Raw genomic sequence first — 19903 nt, forward strand, 5'->3', positions numbered from 1 at the left:
ACCCTGAAAACATCTCCAAAATTCTTAGCCCTTCCCACAATTTCCGGGTGCAGTTTCGTTTGGTCCATCAACAAATGGTTAAAAAGAAATAGATCAAAAAATTAGGCACGGTGCTAGATTAAATGTAAAGGAACCATAAGAATGGAGAGGCCAGGCCTTGAAGTTGCCTATCAACAGTTACACCTGGACAGCAGGCTGAGCATGCAAGCACTCAGATGTCCTAGCCAGAGGCTTTCTTCACACGGAGCTTTTATCCTGCGATGGAGATGGCTCCTTCATGGACGTTTGTGGGCACTTTACGTGATGCTGTGACCCTCCAGGGTGTCTCGTGCACTAAATGCCCTTTGTTCCGTTTTTAAATAGATCGCAGATCATGAGCTGTCAAATTACCTCGTTCTGTCCCGCTTCAGTTCCCTCCGTGAAGAGAGTTAAAGCAGCAAGAACAGGAGTGAGATCAGTGAAAGATAATGAAGAAACAGATACGGGGAGGAGGAGGAGGAAGTGTGGGGGAAAGGAAGTGGGTGAAAATGGGAGTCGTCGTGATCCTGCATTTAACATGGAAGCAGAAAGCCCTGTTTTAAATGCAGGATTTTAGGCTGGTGTAGAGATGTCCACAGTCCTTCCCACTATGGTATGATATTTCTATTCCAACTATAATAATCCTTTCTAAATATGCATTTATAAATACAAATTAGCATATGCAAATATTAGGCAAATCCATGCCCTCTTTTTTGGAGATGCATAAGTGTCCACCTTGTTGGGCTTGGGGGAGAACCCAAACTAAATGCCCCTTCATTGATCCGTGTCCTGCCAATCTCTTGCATTTTGTCACCCAGAGTTCCAGCATCACAAGAGCAAGATTTGTTTCTAACCATTTCTCCACACAGTTCATAATTTGGTAACCCTCCTTCACACTCCCCTGTCACCTTTTTAATAATTTAACAGTACAATCCGATATGTTATCTCCTCAAAAGAATGTCCCATTCAGTGGAGTGGGATTTACTCCCAGGTAAATATGTTTTTGATTGCAGCCTCAGGATGCAGTCCTTGGGAGTATTATTATTATTATTATTATTATTATTATTATTGACATATTCTCAGAGGCGCTCCGCCCACAAGGCCAACATTTTTCAAATCCAAAGTTAGGATTCCTAGTTGATCTTGTAGGACCCTTTCAGTCTGTGAGTCCCTCAAACTTCCATCTTTGATAGAATATGGAAGCTGCTTCACTAGCGTTTTGACAGTAATGCTTGCAGGAGAAAGATAATTAAATCTGAACCGCTGCCTTCTGTCAAACAGACAGGCATCACAAGAACCAGCTAGGCTGAAGAGACATAATGTATAATCAGAATTGCCAGTGGGTCCCGCAAGCCAGCATAGGATCCGCTCAGCTATGCAACAAGAGACATGTGTGCCAGCAAATTGAACACAGGCCCAGCTGCCTGTCTCTCCCTCACCCATTTATTTATTATTTGTTTGTTTATTTAAAGCATTTTTACCCTGCTCTTCAGCTGAAAAGGCTCCAAAGCGCTTACATAAGATAAATAAAAACAAAACAGACCCCTCCGTCTTACAATCTAAAAAGACAAAAGGAAGGCGGCATCGGGAGGGGCGGGGAAATGATCAGTCTCAGGAACCAAGTCTTCATGTCAAAGCAGGCGCCAGTTCTTAAAACTGCAAAATGCAGCAGCTAGACTATCGGAACCATATTAAGCTGTCTTGAAAGACCTGCACGTTTCTCCAGTGTCTCCAAGCTGGTGGGTTTCGTTGGCTGCTAGCCACACACAATTTGCAGGCAGAGGCTTAATTTTTAAAGTGATCTCTCTCACACATGCCTGTGCACGCTCACAGGCTGGTCCCTGCTGTGAATTGCAATAGAACAAAGAAATCTCTCTTTCTCTCTCTTCCCGCCAGGCTGCTCAGCTCAAATCAAGTGTGTGCTCTCCTTCGGGAAAAGGAGAGCCATCCAGCCTGTTTGCACCCTTCCTCTCTCACACACTCATTGGCTGCGGGCGTTCCCCTGATGCCCATTTCTTCACTTAAGCCTTCAGTCCCCTGACTGGCTGGGTGGACTGAGTATTGCCCATACATGGTATCCAGGCAGTTTGGTGGGCCCTACAACCAGCCTGGTGCCTACACAGGAGAAGAAGCACGAAGCAGGCACTGCCTCTTCCCATTTGTTAGCAAAGCAGGAAAGAGAAAGCAAGCGGGTGGGCATGCATGCGAAGGTAGCACCAGCGAGCCCAGCCCAAGTCACATCGCAGCAGCTGCAACGGAGGCTGGGAGGACGAGACACAACTGGCTGCACACCATGCAGGAATGACTTGTGCTCTCTCTGCAGGGAGGAGGAGAAGGTTGGCAATTCACGCCCACCTGTTCTTAACGAGAAATCGCCTCCGCCAGCAATGCTCTAATAATGGTGGGCAAGGTTTCTTGCTGACATCAAAGAAATGCAGTCAGTCAGTGCCCTGCACATCCAGTATCTGTTTCAAATGTTTTTATTCCCAGACTTTGGTCATGGGGAGATACAATAGGTACATCTGGATGGCGCATTGGGGGGGGGGGCTTCTGGATCAGTCCTACATCTATGGTAGGGCATGCACGTGATTTGGCGTTCTGCATGGGTAAAAGGAGTCTCTTGTAACTGCATTGTCATGGACAGATCAGTATTTGGTCAGTTTTGGACTGCGCACAGCCCTGCATCTTTGGAACTCCCTTCCCCTCTGACCTTCACCAAGTCTCCTCTTGGTTTACCTTTAAACAGGTCCTGAAAACTTTATTTGTCTCCAGTAGCTGTCCTATAAATGAGTTTATGCTGACTTTCTGCTGTTTTTATTACAGCAGAGCCAACATTTAACAGAAGACATTTTTCTTGGACGTTTCTTTTTCTCATCCACGTTTCTGAGGCAGCTCCCCCTGCGAGGTCTGGGACACTGCAGAGCCTGCAGAATCGTGGCCAGACTGCCATCTCCAGTCGTGGCTGCTGTCACTTGCAGTGGCAGCAAGTGACACAACAAAACAGCCCTTAGGAAAAAAGGAAGATGTGCTAAGGCTGCTAGGGGTGAGCCTCACTCCCGAGTAACTACTGGAGAATTTCTCCTCACCTTGGAGAAATTCAGCAAAACAGTCCTCTGTCCCAAACAGGGTCAGAGCACAATTCCAAGGAGCCATTTGCTCATAACTAAAGTTTTTACCTATATAAATTGTATTTATCATACTCAGTGATGATTGTGAGAAAGTGTGTTGGGAGGGGGGTGGGGAGTATTTCCAATAAACAATAAAATGGTGCAGGTTCCACTACATCAGCTCCACCACTCAGGTTCCCTGGCATCTATCTCTGCACATTATCATGTGATCATTGAATGTGCCTCCCCCGCCCCCCCGCCCCCGCCACGGAAAGGATGACTTAGGGCTTCTCCAGATGGAGCTTTTTTTCCTGCTATTGAGATTGCTCATTCACGGAAGTTTGTGGGTCCTTTAGATGACGTTGTCAACCTCCAGAGCGTCTCTTGCACTAAATGACCTTTGTCCCGTTTTTTAAAAGATCGGAGATAATGAGCTATCAAATGGCAGCGCTTGAGTTCTGCTTGAGTTCCCTTGTGAAAAGAGGAAAACGCACAATAAGAGGCGCTAGACCACAGGACCATCTAATGGCTGTATAATGAAACATATCGAAGACTCAGATAAAGGGGAAAAGGAGGGGGGAAGGAAGCACATGTGAAGGGAGTCCGTCGTGATCCTGCATTTAAACAGAAGCAGAAAGCCCCATTTTAAATGCGGGATTTTAGGCTGGTGTAGAAACGCTCTTAGAGGAGGCAAAGGGGAAGAAAGGGGGAAGAGGAAAAGGCATGGTTTTAATGGAGGAATATGTCTACAACGGGAAACGCACACACACACACACCTCTGCTTTGAGCCTAATATAAAATCTGGGTTGAAAATTTTATGGGAATCATTTAAAAGTTATTTTTAAATGCATTTACACATTAATTTTATAATTTAATTTCCAGAGGACCCCGGTAGGAGAGCTAGGCAGATTTGAGTTCTGCAGCTCCAGATGGCTTTCCCGGGATCTTAAACAACACAATTCTGGCATTCAGTTATGGTGTATATACATTCCAAAGTCTAGATATGGAATTTGTTAATACCGGGGGACTTCAGACAACCTTGCCATTTGAGATAAGCAAACCGGGGGGGGGGGGTCCCAAAGCTGCCACGTGCTCAAGGGTCTTCAGAGAGAAACAACACATTCCGTGCCAGGGTACTCCGGCAAATTCAGTTCAAATTTCTTCTGCACGTCGTAAGGTAGGAAACGGCCAGCCACCAGATGGTGCTTGCCCATGAACCGTGTAGCACATTGTTTGGGGGCAGCCAAGGAGATTAGGACGTCAGGGCTGATCCCGTCACTGCTGCCAGTCTCCACATCCCACCCTGGAGAGACAGAGAGACAGAGAGAGAGAGAGAGAGAGAGAGAGAGAGAGAGAGGGGTTGAGAACATGAATTTTAAAGAAAACTTTAGGTTTAAAGTTTGTTTGTTTTTAAAGATGTTATTAGTTTTCCAAAATAAAAGCAACCAAGCAAAGCAACAACAAGAAAAAAGAAAGAGGAATTAGATAGATATAAATAAATAAATAAAATTTAAATCTAATTATTGACACAGAGTAGTACCTTTGACATCTACTCATATTTCTCCACTTTATTTTACAAAGATATAAGTGGAATCTATAGGCTGTGTAAATGTTCTCATTATAATTCTTCAATATATCAAGTTTATATTTAGTCTCCTTTCCATAATCTGAGGGAAGGCTTTGATAAATACTGCTGTGTATATCCCTGATCAATATATAGAATAAAATCCTGCCATATTTTATAAAAGTTAGATATTTGGACTTTGCCTTTGGCTAACTTCAGTTGGTATGGCCATTTTTCTGCCATGGCTATTTGCCATAATTCTATATACCATGATTTCAGTGTTAAAGATTCTGCAGTTTTTCAACTTTTTGCTATGATTCCTCAGGCTGCCATCAGCATGAACTCAATTAAATCCTTAGGTGTCACTTTAGCATTTTGGTCTTCCCATATTGTTAATAAGGCCAAAGCAGCTGTCACATGTATGGTTTGATGTGTAGTATTTGCCATCTCTAAAATTACGATGTTGCAGAACTGTGACACAAAAGGACATGTCGATTCTAAAGTTTTATTACAGTACCATATGATTGTATTTTTATACTTGTATTTCGTTTGTCACTTTAGGTGGATCTGGTCCAGGGAGAGAGCTTATAAATATTTAACTTACTTTGTACTGGATCTAGAGTTAAATCAATCAATGATGCCCCATTAGACAGATCTTGTGATTTTGGAAGCAAAGGTCTAGCTTGGCCCAAAGATGGAAATAAGGATTGTACTTCCCTGTTTTGGAATACCCGTCTGGCTCTGATCTGAATTGAATTGAACTGAATAAATATTTAACGAAATAAACTGTAAGAGCAATACGACAATGGAAACCATGACCTAGGGAGGCGGTGGGCTCTCGCACAATGGAGGCATTCAAGATGAGGCTGGGCAGCCATCTGTCAGGGATGCTCTGACTTGGATTCCTGCACTGAGCAGGGGGTTGGACTAGATGGCCTTGTAGGCCCCTTCCAACCCTACTATTCTATGATTCTAAACTAAACAAACACGGAAGCAACAGTGCCCCACCAGATGCCTCTGGAAAGCACTGTTGCTTGTCCCCAGCACTTGGTAATTGGAGGTAGACTGCCCCTGTATGTGGAGGTTCCATTTACCCAAACTCAATAATAGCGATGGATAGATGGATAAGTATTGAAGAGGGGCCCTGCTGGATTTATTTATTTATTTATCGCATTTATATCCCGCCTTTTTTCCTCTTGCAAGGAACCCAAGGTGGCTTACATTATCCTCCTCCTCTCCGTTTTATCCTCACCACAACAACCCTGTGAGGTGGGTTGGGCTGAGAGTCTGTGACTGGCCCGAAGTCACCCAGTGAGCTTCCATGGCCGAGTGAGGACTAGAACCCAGCTCTACCGGCTCCCAGTCCGTCACTCTCACCACTACATTACACTGGATCAAGTTGGGAATCTTTCTACATCTTAGATCAGCAGCCCACTGGCAAGCCGTTGCCTCCGGGAAGCCCACCAGCATGACACAAGGGCAGAGCCAAAATATCCCAGGGGAGAACCCAGCTCAGGAGGTTCCAGTTTGTTACTATGGCAAATAGCCTGGCCCACTGATTTGTGGAATCCTGGGGTCCCCAATATTGTGCCTGTGGGCGCCAGAATGCCCACAGATAACTCCCTTGGCACCCACCAGACTCCCTGCTCTTTCTGATTTCTTTTTACTTTTAAGGGTTGCTTTAAAGAAATTACTGGGAGTTTGCATGCTGCAAAGTGATGTCCCAACCTCCAGGGCCTTCTTTATTTCCAAGAATGCCTCTGGGCCCGAGTTGTGTGTAGTATGCATTTTGCCCCAGGGGGATGTTGCATTTTGGGGGTGTGGTGTGCGTTTTGCTCATGGGGTCGTGTGTGTTTGTGTGTGGTTTGCCTGGTCCCCGGTCCCCCCCCCCCCATGTATATATAACCTTTTATTTGGGGTCTCTAAAAGGACTCACAGCAAAGGCCTTGTGCAGGGACAATGAACGTATATATTTTTAATTTCTTAATTAAAAACAACAATAATAATGCACATGTACTAATTTTACATGCATAACAATTCACGTATCACCAAAAAACAATAAAAGAGAATACAGCACTCCCAAAGTTCTGTCTTTAGCTTGGGTCCACAACAAAAATATAAATAAAACTTCTCTCTGAAGCTTGATTTTTCTGCTGGCTGAAGAAGGAAAACAGTCTCTACTCAGTTCACTCTAGCTCCACAGCAATCTTCTAAAAATGGACTAGGATTCAGCAACACAGGAACAACTTTGCAAACAGCCCTGTCTCAAGGGTTCAGGATCTTACAGGGAGGAGAAAGCAAGCTTCTTCCACACTGCAATTTTGGTAGCTGCCTAAAATGGTGCCTATCTCACACCTTTATTGAGCATGTGCAGGAATATTCCCACTCAGAATCCTTAAAGAAAAATATACCAGTGGGTTACACATAGCATGTGCGTGTTTTGCCTTGGGGTTATCTTTTGGGTGTGGGTGTGTAGTGTGGATGGATGTTTTGCCTGTGTGTGTGTTTCTCTGAGAACCACCAGCTTGCCCTCTGTGAAATAGGTATTTTGTGGTGGTAACTATGTGATTTGGCGTTTGTAACTCGGATCCTACCTCTGCCTTGTATGCATTTGCTTGACCGTCACTTGTCTCATCAGTTTGCCTTCTGTGAAGTAGGCATTGGAACAGAAAACTGGGGATTCAAAAGAGTGGTTTTGTGTTTTGGAATGCAGACACCCTCCATGCCCATTTCTGCCTTTGAAACTCAGACCCCACCTCTGCCTTCTAATTAGGTTCTTGGGCAAATTAATTTTCTTTTAGCCTCACCAGTTTGCCTTTTGGGAAATGGGTGTTTTGTGATGGGCCACACCCATGATGGCAGCCATTTTGTGAACGGGCAAACCTCCCCATGGTAGCCATTTGGTGAGACTGCTCACCACATGTTCTCAAAATTCCAGATGTGCCCACCAGCACAAAAAGGTTGAATCCTTAAAACTCCCTCTAACCCAATGGGGATCACTGCAGCTTGCAGCAGCAAATGCCATAAATTAAGAACCTAAGAAGAACCATAAATTAAGGTGCAATTCTATGCATGCTTTGACAGAAAAAAGTCCTACAACTCCCAACAATCTCCAGCTAGCATGGGGAATTAAGAACATAAGAAGCTGCTTGGGACCTCAATATTTGAGGGAGTGCCTCTCCCTGTATATGCCTGCCTGAGGATTGAGATCTGTTGGAGGGGCCCTCCTCTGCGTCCCGCCAGTATGAGACATACACTGTGGTGGGATGTGGGAGAAGGCCTTCTCTGCTGTGGCCCCCTGGCTGCAGAATGTCCTCCCCTTGGAGTCCTGATTGGCATGTCCATTGGTTTCATTTCGACGCCAAGTTAAAACATGGCTTTTCACCAAAGCCTTTGAGGGCCAATTGAATTCCCTAAAGATGCACACTGTTTTAACTGTTTTATTGTTTTAGATTGTTTTAATGGACATGAGTACAGTAGCATCCTCGCACCCGTGTTTTGCATGGACTGGCAGCAGCTCTCAAGGGGCTCAGACAGACCTTTTCCCGCAGCCATACCTGGAAATTCAAGTGATTGAACCTGGGACCTCCTGCATGCAAAGGAAGTATCGTACCACTGAGCTGTAACCCTTCCTGAGATTAAATTATGCTCCACATCAAGTGGACCCGTTGGCCTAGTGCCAGTGGGAAGTAAGCTTTTTGGGGGGCCTTGAGGGGTGTGTGTGTGAGACCTCTCACATCTGCCTGTTTCTTCTTCCATGGAGCGAATTCCTCTCCTTGATGGCGAAACCAGGCCCCAAGCTGCTGCCCGCCAGACACAGCAAAGTGTGTTTGAATATGACATCATGTCTCGGTTTAGGGAGACGGATTCCTTCTTCTAGCTAGATTGACTTCCAAAAGAGCCCTCATCTCCAGACGGCTACTGTTTGTGCCAGGGCACTCAGCTGGAACTTGCCGGGGGGGGACTGAAGGACAAACAAGTGGGTGAGTGAGTAAGCTGACCCCAGGTGTAACTAGTGATGCTCCCTCAGAGAATGGGGGGGGGAGGAAGGGAGGAGCCAGGCCAAAAGATTTACACCGATAAATTCTGCCAGCGCAAGCCTTCCATTAGAGTAGCCTTCCCCAACTTCGTGCCCTCCAGTTGTGTCAGACTACGACTCAAAAGTGGATTGCTGCAGCGTGCTTTGCGTGGGGCTGCCCTTGAGACTGGCCTGGAAGCTGCAGTGTCGGTGTAGAACGGCACAGCCAAGCTGGTAACGGCAGCAGCTTATCGCCAGCATATTACACCTGTGCGGAGGGAATTCCGCAGCCTGCCTGTATGCTTCCAGGCCACGTTTTTGGCTCCTGTTTACAAAACCCCGGACCAGGATACTTAAGAAATCACCTGACTCCCTACCTGCCTGTTTGGTTGCTGTGCTCATCGGGAGATACCCTCCTGTGGTACCCAAGATTTCAGAGGTTTGCTCCATCATGACTTAGAATAATAGAATCATAGAATAGTAGGGTTGGAAGGGGCCTACAAGGGCATCGAGTCCAACCCCCTGCTCAATGCAGGAATCCACTGAAGGCTCTACTCTACTTGGAATAGAGCCTTCAGTGTCAGAGCGCCCACATTCTGGAACTCCCCACCTCTACAAATTAGGTGGGCATCAGCCCTTTTGGATTTCTGGCCCCTCCTGAAACCATACTTTTTCCAACAAGCATTCCCAAGAAGGTAATATTGTACACAGTAATAATATACAGTATGTAATTATAACCTTATACTGTGGTCAGGGTTCCCCTTATGACCTGGACCCCTGAGCAACCCCTTAAGGCTCTCTTGCCTCCTTAAGAGTCCCACCTTCCTTCTTTTAAACTTCCCCTTCCCAGTAACAGGGTTTAGGCTGTAGACATGGGGTGATTGACGCTCCAGACACAGGGTTTAACCACAACAGTTTACTGGTAATTTAAAGCAAGCAAATAGCAACCAAAGGTATTTACACAATAGAACTGAGTGATACAAAGGGCCTTCAGAGAAAGTAAAGGTTGCAAAAATGCAAGTTCCTTTGTCAGGGTTGCCTCTGAAGGCAGGGAGTGGCAGAGTAGTTCAGATTCTGAAGAGGAGCCGCAAAACATGCGGGAGGAAATTTCCCAGACTTGGCAAGACATGGCTAGGCACACTCCTCAGGCTTCAAAGGCCCAGCTGGACGGAGAAAGCCCCTCTTCACCCTTCCCCTGTGAGAGATAGCAAACAGGGAGAGACGGGGCTTGGAGAGCCTGAATTCTTAGATGCCAGGCGCAGGCACAGAGCCAAGAGAGAGATGGTCGCGGCAGAGCTTAGGCGGTCTGCCCGATTGGCCAGGTGTGAACAGCGGCAATTAGAGGCCTCACCAGATAGAGGGAGATCTCCTCCTCCCACCCCTTAAGTTAGGATAGTGAGCCTGCCTTTTCTTCAAATGGTGGGCAACTTTCGTAGCCTTCTGTTGATACCCCTGAAGGCATTTCCTTTGTAGACTGGAAGTCACTGAGAATTTGCATCTGTAAGACCCATTTAGTTAAATGGATTAAAGCCCGTAGATTGAAGCCTGTTGTCTGTGTTTGATTTGGCGTTTGAAGTTTCAGCAGGGGCAAAAGGAATCTTGACATCCTTTGCATGTGGTTTTTCTCCAATACTCGAGCGTACATGGATGCATCAGGGAAAGGAAGGGTGAGGAGATGCAAAAAGCACCTTGTGGCAATTACAGATATGATGTCATCAGGAGCTTCTCTACACAGAGGCCTTTTGTCCCACAATTTTACCAGGGCCTCGGCTTCCGGAATCTTTCTGGGAAACAGATAAGCCCTTTACACACGCTTCCCTTCCCCTCCCTTCCCCCCGCTTTATCCGCGAATTCTATAAGTTTCATTTCTACAGCCACTAGATGGCACTGTGATTTAGCTCCTCTTATTCTACCTCTTTATAAGTAGAAATACAAAACGGATCTATTTGTTACTAGTTTATATCCGTTTCAAATTAATCCGCCAAAATGCTTGGAAAACACGGGAGGGCCGCTGGTGGTTGATGATGTCGTGTAATTGACCCGCAAACTTCCGTCAGTGGCCAATCAGAAGCATGCAATAAATCGCTTGTGTAAAGACCCCCCCAGGCTGTTCTTTTTTCTTTGGGTGGGGGAGTATTTTATCAATGCACAAATGTAACAGAGGAAGGGAAAAGAAGGAAACAAAACTAAGACAAATTCTGGAATTAGATTTTAGGCATTCTCCTTGTTAAGCCAGAATGAGGGTGCAAGAAATCACAGGGCAGAATAAGCCCATGGAACAATAAGGACATTGTCAGTCATGCCCTATCCATACATAGCCTGGCTTGTAGAAGACTAACTGGTAGATAAGGCATGCACTGCAAAGATTTGGCTAGAAGGGCCAAGACATTTTGCTGCTTGAAGCAGAGTAGCAAATGGTGCACTTTACACCCCCCCCCCATGCATTCACCCCTCAAGTCAAGGTGCACAGTTTCCAAGTCAAGCCATTTTGTGTGTCCCCCCCCCCCCATAACACCAGTACCTCTTCCCGCCTCTGGCAGTGAAAATACAATAACAACAAACCAAATAACTCACAGTTTGCTGCCCTTTTGTGACACCAAAAACCAGTTGCCTGAGTGGCAGCCCACTGCCTAATGGGAGGGTCGGCTCTGTAAGAGTAATCCATAGCTAGGGCCCAGAGGAGAAGCTGATCAGAGACTGCAATGGCATAGATATTCGACTGGGGTGAGAACAGGGTGACCTAACACACCAAACAGAGCCAGGGAGAACAAATGGTGCAAGGCATTTTTACCAGAGGGGATGTCCAGACTGATGAGAGGGATTCGGATCTGCTTCAGGGTTGCCAAAATAGTGCTGTAGGGTTCAGACAGCTCACCGGGGGTGGCTTCCACACCGAGCACAGCATCGACCACCAGGTTGTAGGCATCGCTGATTAGCTGAACCTGCCAGGGAGCAAAAGAGAGAACACCCAGCTGTAACACAGCTACAGAGGCTTCCATTGATAAACCACTATTTTGAAAAGGGTAATTTTGATGCGATCAGGAGTAGGATTCATCAGGCAGGATCCCTTTTGTGCTGAGTTTGGGAGAATACGTGCACACACACACACACACATAAAGCACAGCACAAGGAGAACCTCAATGCAAGTAAAACAGCAATTCCATCCAAGCTGCTTTTTTCTTTGCATCATTTTATTATGTCCATGTGAACATGGGCAATGTGGAGGGAAAGGAGGATGCAAGTCCATAAACAGGAATTCCACTGACTCTATTTCCAAAGCCTACAACCTACATATAAAGGGCAGCTCTGTCTACAGCGGCCTTCCCCCACCTGGTGCCTTCTAGATGTGTGGGAATACAATTTCCATCACCCACCATGTAGCCAAATATATCTGGAAGGCACCAGGTTGGGGATGGTTGATTTAGAATGTATGTCTCCCTTCACACTCAGGTACTTGACGTGGCTGCTGGGTTTTATAGAAAACCCAAGGTGGGGGCAATCAATTATATTGAGAGCCTTCCAAAAATCTCCGAACATGTCTCAGAATTCCAAATGTACCAAGCCTCAATGTATTAGGAATGCTCTGTCGTCCAATTTTTTGTTTCCAGGTTTTCTCCGGAGTACTGTGCATATATGATTTGCTGTTGGTTTCAGTCCTTCCATTCCTCTCCCCGCTCCCTGAAAACAAATCCTGGTGCAACTAGACATACCATTGCATCAAGATACAAGATGGGTTTCATGGACTTGGCGTCATGGTAGTGACAGAGAGACACACATCCTCTTATAGGTAGAGGCAGAACATACATTCTAACAAGGAAAGAACTGAATGATGCGAAACTTGGAACATGCTACATTTCCTGAATTTATTTCAGAAATTCTCCTAGTTAAACCAGAATTGAGGAGGAATTAATGCCAGGCAGAGTGAATTCTGAAGCAATACAGAAACAAAATGCAGAGGGGGGCGGGGAGGATTCCCTCATTCCCATGTGTGACTAATCTCAGAAGTACTGCCATCGCTCTAAATCAGTTTCATTTGCTCACCGTGATGTCATCACAGAGTGAACTCTGATTGGCTACATTGATTGGCCATCATCGCATTCATTATGTGATCCCTGATTGCCTGGAAGCATTCTGTTTAGGAGAACAACACCTTAACACAGCAGGATGGGGGAGGGACTGAGCTAGCTGCCAGTCAGGGGAACAACCGCTGTAACAAGCTTGATAAGATGGCAAGGCTGCTCAGGGCTTTTCTTGCCAATATTTTCGGTCGGCAAGCAAGCAAATGTTTGACGTAGCCCTGTTTTATTTTTCCCATGATCTATTGTTTCAATAGTAACATCTGATTTGACTTGATCCCTAAATTTGTACCCTCCAGAAGGGTGGGTGGCTTTATCCCAAGCAAACACCACAAGATTACAGCGATCGGCTTCGGTTTCATGGAGATTTAGCAAACCTGCAAAGCTGAAGCCTTAAAAAGAAAAAAGGAACTCTGTGTGTGTGTGTGTGTGTGCGCGCGCGCGTCTGTGTGTGCGCACAAGCGTGCAATGCTAGCAGCCAGCAAGCAAATGGGATCTAACATGTTTCGTATACATCCTTGTACTGAACCAGTAACCAAAAACTTTTCCTTCAGTTAGTTTCCAGGAAGTCGGGACTAAATTGTTCTAAAAACAGGCATTTAATTGGGAGTCATGTTTGTCCCCGGTAAGGGTGCTCCTTATTTTATTTCCGCTGATTTGAATGAGAAATTAATTGGCTGATTTTGCCTCCTGTGAAATGTAAGTTAGGGTGCAATCCTATGGCTGCTAGACAGCATCTACACAACTATAGGATTTTTCAGTTTCTGGGAACCAAGCTTGGAGACAGCGCTCTGGGCTTGGTTCCCAGAAATCTGACTCCCTGCCCCTTCCCCCGCCGCCACGTAGGCGGTGAGAGTCATCCCTATCTCTGCGCTTGGAAGAGCAGTGCGGAGCGGCCGAAAAGGGGGTGTTGCTGGGGGCAGGGGGGGACCATGGAAGTGCCTTTACGACTCTTCCTATGCGCTGTCCAGCCTCCCCCCGCCCCCCACTCTGAGGCGCCCCAGTTAGCCAGCCGAAATCAGCTGTCTAGCCAAAGATGCAGGGCAGCTGGACCACAGAGGAGAAGATCCCCTCTGCACTCCATCTGCCCTTCATTGGATAGTCAGTCGTCTCCAAGTTCAGAGATGGCCTACTATTCCCATAGGATTGTGCCCTAAATCCTAGTCATTATTTTTAAATTTGCGTGCATCAATATAAACAAGCATTTGCAAATGTTATGCCAATTTGCGTCCTATGGGCCAGGGCCCCAAATCTTTTAAATGCCTAGCAAAACCCATGGCCTATGGACTGTTTTTAAAGATAACATGGGATGGAATGTTTGCATAGAGGTTCAAAGGGCTACTAGGGTGGTTGGTTAATCCTCTTTTTTTTCAAATGTAATAGAATTCCAGTCCCTGAATGGATATGATTTTACAAATTTATGGAAAATAATATGAAGGTCAGGAAAAACAATGCAACACAAAATAATTTATTATCACATATGAATATACATGTACCCCCATATATAAAATAATAAACAAAAATAAGCTATTTAAAATATAAGCATTTTCAAAATGTCCTTTGATACAGGCACTGATGAACCAATATGCCAGATGGTTCCTTGCAAGAGGAAAAAAGGCGGGATATAAATGCAATAAATATAAATCAATCAATCAATCTTGCTTTCTTCTTCAGTGGCACAAATATTGTAAATGGAAGCATTCTTAGCTACCCCAGAATATAATGAGACAATTCAGGTTTGTATTGGTCAGATTGTGTACTTAGACTCTGGAGTAATTATTTGGGGTGGCTATAAATATTTGCAATTACAGTGAACTACTGGTGATTTGATTTTTCACTGCCTATATAAAAAGACATTTTGTTAAATAATATGTTGAAGATGCCTGTATTTTAGTTTTATGTATTTTTAAATACATAGATATGTCATATGCAATATTATGTTTTCATTATTTATTTAATATATTTTTATGCCAAACTTTAAAGGCAAAAGCTTCTCAAGGCAGTTTACAAAAAAGAAGGGAAAAAAAAGGAACTTAAAACAATTGTGTACATGACGGTGTGCAGCGGTGGAGTTCTAACTCAAGAAGAAGGAAGCAAGCCAACCAACCGCCCCAGTCACCCACCCCGATAATACAATGTTCTTGCCTCACCATTAAATAACTTGCGTACCTACTCATCTTCATAGAAGTGAATGGACAATTCAGAAACTGAACCCAGCATTCAAATTGTAGCTCCTTGCTGGAATCATTCAGCATTAAGTGCCCAGGACAAGGGGCCAGCCAAGAAAACATAAGGGGGGAAAATCTGATGTGTTGTCTACTCTATTGAAGTGTGTGTGTACATATAAAAGCTTCTAACTCAAAAACAAAACAAAAAAACTATAATTAAAACTTTCTGCATTGTTTTCCGTTAAACTGACACAAGAAAAAAATTAAATGCTGAGAAGCCCCAAAAATCTATTATCATTATCAACAACAACAACAACAATAAAAAGCTGGGCTGAACCAGCTGGACAGATTAGGAAGTGTCAGGAGTATCTTCCTAACCAGTGGCAGGCTATCAGTAATTCTTTTTTGTGTGTGTGGGGGGAGACCCTTGTAAAGAAGGCGGTCTGCCCAAAGGGAAAGTCATCCCCCTTCCCAGTCCATAATAGCTGGTCATTTTTACTCATAAAAGACTCTAAAATTGATTCTTGTGAATGTAGTTTTAGGATTATAATTGGCTCTCTTAGCAAAGACAATCAAATACTTTTGCTCACCTCCATCGGTAGATATGAAAGAAAAGGGATGTCCATCTTTTCGCACTGTGTGGTGAAATCCCGGTAAAGGGGGTTAGAAGACCTCTTGGGATAGAATATCGTTGGCTCATATTCCTGGAATGGAAAATGCGAAGTGAGCTCCGAGAGAATGGGAAAGAGAAATAACGTTACCTGACTCAATTTATCGTTAAGAACTCATGTTGGCTTTCTCAGCCTCCACAGCAACAACAGCTGAAGCAAATTCTGCATGTGTTCACTCCAAAAAACAGCTTAGACATTTTGCTTAAACTGGATTTCAAGAGAAGTGAATGGAGGACAAAGCAGAGGTATAACAGAAGAAGAGAGTATAGGGTTGCTGGAGAATTTCTTTCTGTTCACATTGTTACACCAACTGACCTAACTTGCAATTCTCAGAGAAATACACAGATGGGAATGTAGCGGTCCTTCAGAGGGCATCTCTACACCAGCCTAAAATCCTGCATTTAAATCGGGGCTTTCTGCTTCCATTTTAAATGCAGGATCACCACTGACTTCCTTTACATGCGCTTCCTTCCCCCTGCCCCCCTTCTCCCCGTAGCTGAGTCTTCCATTATCTTTCATGGATCTCACTCCTCTTCTTGCCGCTTTAACTCTTTTCAGGGAAGGAACTCAAGCGGAACACAGTGGGGTAATTTGATAGCTCATTATCTGCGATCTATTTAAAAACAGAACCAAGGGCATTCAGTGCAGGAGACGCCCTGAAGGGTCACGGTGTCATAGAATCGTAGAACAGTAGGGTTGGAAGGGGCCTATAAGACATCAAGTCCAACCCGCTGCTCAGTGCAGGAATCTAAGTCGAAGCATCCCTGACAGATTGCCTCATTATATTCTGGGGTAGCTAAGTATGCTTCCATTTACAATATTTATGCCATCCCACAGGCATCATGTAAAGAGCCCACAAACTTCCCTGAAGGAGCAATCTCAATTGCAGGATAAAAGCTCTGTGTGAAGAAAGCCAGAGAGTGTACTTCTCCAAATTTTGCAATGTGGTTCTCGGCAATAAAACATGCACAAATATGCGTATTTTAGATGGAGGGAAAATGTGAACCATTCAAATGCAATTTTTATGGGTATTTTAAAAACAATTCACAGTAAATGGGATGGGATGGAGTCAAGATTCAACACAAATGGAACCGACACCAAAGTAGAAATAAACTAAACTGGAGCAATTTATAAGCAAGATCAGTTTAGGGGGGAAGAGATTACAAGGAGCTTTGTACACTGGAGAAATGTTGCTTTCAGCGTTTACCAGAACAGCATCCCTACACATCCGCCATTTCTGTGTGCCTCTCCAAAGCCTAGGCAGGCTTTGCCTCCGAATCAGAACCCCGTTTCTTCTCACTTCCTCCTGCAGTCTCTTTGCAATTTCAAAAGCTTTGAAAAATCAGCAACTAAATTCTATAGGTCCTCCTCTGGGTGCCTACTCCAAGGAAGGCTCAGAAAAGCAACTAGGGAGAGGTCCTCCTCGGTGGTGGCCCCCCAATTTTGGAATTATCTCCCCAACGAGGCCCACCTGGCACCAACACTGCTATCTTTTTGGCACCAGGTCAAAACTTTTCTCTTTTCCCAGGCATCTGACAGCATGTGATGAGTTTTAATCAATCCTGGATTAGTTTTATGGTTTGTCTGATTGTTCAAAGTCGTTTCTAGATATAAACTGTCTCTGCGTATACTGTCTGTTGTATGTTTTTTATGTTTTTAAATTGTGCATATTGTATTTTTAATTTTTTAATCTTTGTAAACCGCCCAGAGAGCTTCGGCTATGGGGTGCTATAGAAATGTTAACAACAATGTACTTTTAGTCTTAGCAGGGACAGAGAATTCTTTTTCATTTATCCTCAAGAGCGTTTCTGAAATTGAACTGGGCTCTTCGGCTGAAAGAGGTACAACATCCCACCTCGGGCCAAGCACAATCATAGCCTACAGGTGAAGATGGAATCATAGGATCATAGAATAGTAGGGTTGGAAGGGGCCTGTAAGACCATCAAGTCCAACCCCCAATGGAAGACCAGCTCAGATGAAAATGCAGTGAGCACGAGTGTGTGTGTGTGTATGTGGGGGGGGGGGGTTCCCACCTGACAGCTTCATGCTTTTATCTATTTCAAACACTGATAGACCCTTTTCAGGTATAAAGCAGCCTCTCAACTGATTACAATAAAGGTAAAACAAACACATACTTACACCAGAGGCAGACCAGTAGCTCAACTGCTGATGCTCTTTCTGCACCAATAGCTTCTGTACTGAGAGCTTTTCCAGACAAAGCTGTTTAACCCACTGTTTCTACTTCCGATTTCATTGCAGAATTAAGATCTACATGAAGTTATTTTCCTTTCCTGCCTTTTTGTACTTTCCACCACATAAGCTCTAAGTGGCACTGTGGAATAGTGGAATAATGCAGTTACACTGGTGCCTGGTGGGGATTTGTGCTTTGTTTCGCAATGCCAAAAATACTGGATTTTCCCCTCTTGAAAGTGCTCTTAAAAAACAGAAGTGAAACTGGAGGGTTATAATGTCATAGAATCATAGAATAGCAGGGCTGGAAGGGGCCTAAAAGACCGTCAAGTCCAACCCCCTGCTCAATGCAGGAGTCCGAGCATCCCTATAGAATCATAGAATAGTAGGGTTGGAAGGTGTCTGTAAGATCATCTAGTCCAACCCCCTGCTCAATGCAGGAATCCAAGTCAGAGCATCCCTATAGAATCATAGAATAGTAGGGTTGGAAGGGGCCTGTAAGATCATCTAGTCCAACCCCCTGCTCAATGCAGGAATCCAAGTCAGAGCATCCCTATAGAATCATAGAATAGTAGGGTTGGAAGGGGCCTGTAAGATCATCTAGTCCAACCCCCTGCTCAATGCAGGAATCCAAGTCAGAGCATCCCTATAGAATCACAGAATAGTAGGGTTGGAAGGGGCCTACAAGACCGTCAAGTCCAACCCCCTTCACGGTGCAGGAATCCAAGTCAAAGCCTCCCTGACAGCATACATAAACAACTGTGAGTGAGGAATGTCGAGCACGCAATAATGCCTCATCTGGAAAAGCTCTGAGAAATGAAACTGCAAGTGCTTCTAGGAAGGAAAACAACAGAGCTTCCATTTCCTTTTCCAGGAACAGTGTATGGGGGCAGGGGGGACCAACATAAATTTCAGCGCATGAGTGCAAAAGTGCAGTTCCCAACTTCTCCTTGCTTAAGAGTTTAGAAAAAAGAAAAAGGGGTGCCTTTGCTGCACAGCTGATGAGCAATGCAAAGGCTCGACTCTCCTTCCCTTGCTCCCAACAGCAGCTGCCAGCAGATCTGAGCCTCGGGTTCAGACCTCCAGGCCACTGCCCCTGCCTGACAGATGTTAGTCCAGCCTCTGCTTGAACATCTCCAGGGGAAAGCCCACCACGTCCTGAGGCAGTCTGTTGTTCCACCATCAGTCACCACTGCTGAGCCACAGTAGTTATGAGCAATCCCAAAGGAGACCCATTGAAGATTAACTTATGAAGAGGTACCTACAAACACACGCAGATGCCGGGCACACACCAGGCCGATCGCCCCATTCTGTTCACAGCCGCAGACCACCAGCAATGTCGGCTGTTTCTTTGGCAAAGACCTTCGAGGGAAAACCTGGAACAAGATGCCCACAAAATGAGGGTGCAGGAAACAAGCGATGGGACTCTGGCTCCGAACAGTTGCAGCAGTAAAACACAGGGCACGAAGAGCACATTTTCACATAAGTGCATCATTAAATGATGGAGAATAGGGACTCAACCTGTGCTGGGTGGGGTTATACTCCCCCTGAAGACTCAGGATCTCAGTTTGGCTGTACTCTTGGACTCAGCCCTGAACCTGGATGCCCCGTGTCAGGAATGAATCTGAGCGTGTGGAGATAGCTAGTAGCTCAGGCTCAGAATGGGAACAGCCAGAAGGGGGGGGGGGCTCCCTCCCTAGTGAGCTCAGATATGGCAAGGCCTTCTTTCCCTGACCTTGGCTCACAGATGGCTCAGCCTGAAGGGGCCCCCCTTTCCTCCTCCATGAGACCCCAGGTCTTGGGGCAGGAGGAGAGTGAGGGGTGTGGCTGGAGGGATGCTAGGGTCCGTCGCAGAGCGAAGCGGGAAAAGTTATAGGCAGAGCTCAGACGCTCCTCCAGGTTTGTTTGTTTGTTTGTTTATACATTTCATTTCTATACCACCAGTAGCTGAAGCTCTCTGCGCGGTTCACAAAAATTAAAACCAAAAAGCACACAGTAAAGCAATATAAAATATAAAAGCATGAAAACCACAATATAACAATACAACCAGAATAAAACTTAGCAGCAATGCAGAGATTTAGAATACAGATT

At 45.1% G+C, this 19903-nt stretch overlaps 1 protein-coding gene across 1 annotated transcript in view; it reads right to left on the bottom strand.

The window, feature by feature from the left end:
• Positions 1-2489: 2489 nt before the first annotated feature.
• The window catches only part of YJEFN3 (YjeF N-terminal domain containing 3), a 34680-nt gene continuing 17266 nt past the window's right edge, over positions 2490-19903 (bottom strand). The window contains exons 3-6 of the mRNA XM_084826030.1: positions 19078-19188; positions 15542-15655; positions 11499-11649; positions 2490-4428 (exon numbers count right to left, since the gene is read on the bottom strand). Coding sequence (XP_084682156.1) covers positions 4229-4428; positions 11499-11649; positions 15542-15655; positions 19078-19188 — 576 coding nt within the window. The 3' untranslated portion in view covers positions 2490-4228. The remainder of the gene's footprint in view (positions 4429-11498; positions 11650-15541; positions 15656-19077; positions 19189-19903) is intronic.

Source organism: Heloderma suspectum, chromosome Z (assembly GCF_057233095.1).
Source record: "Heloderma suspectum isolate Gila_16-S chromosome Z, 16-S_ref, whole genome shotgun sequence".
In the NCBI taxonomy this organism is placed as follows: Eukaryota; Metazoa; Chordata; class Lepidosauria; order Squamata; family Helodermatidae; genus Heloderma; species Heloderma suspectum.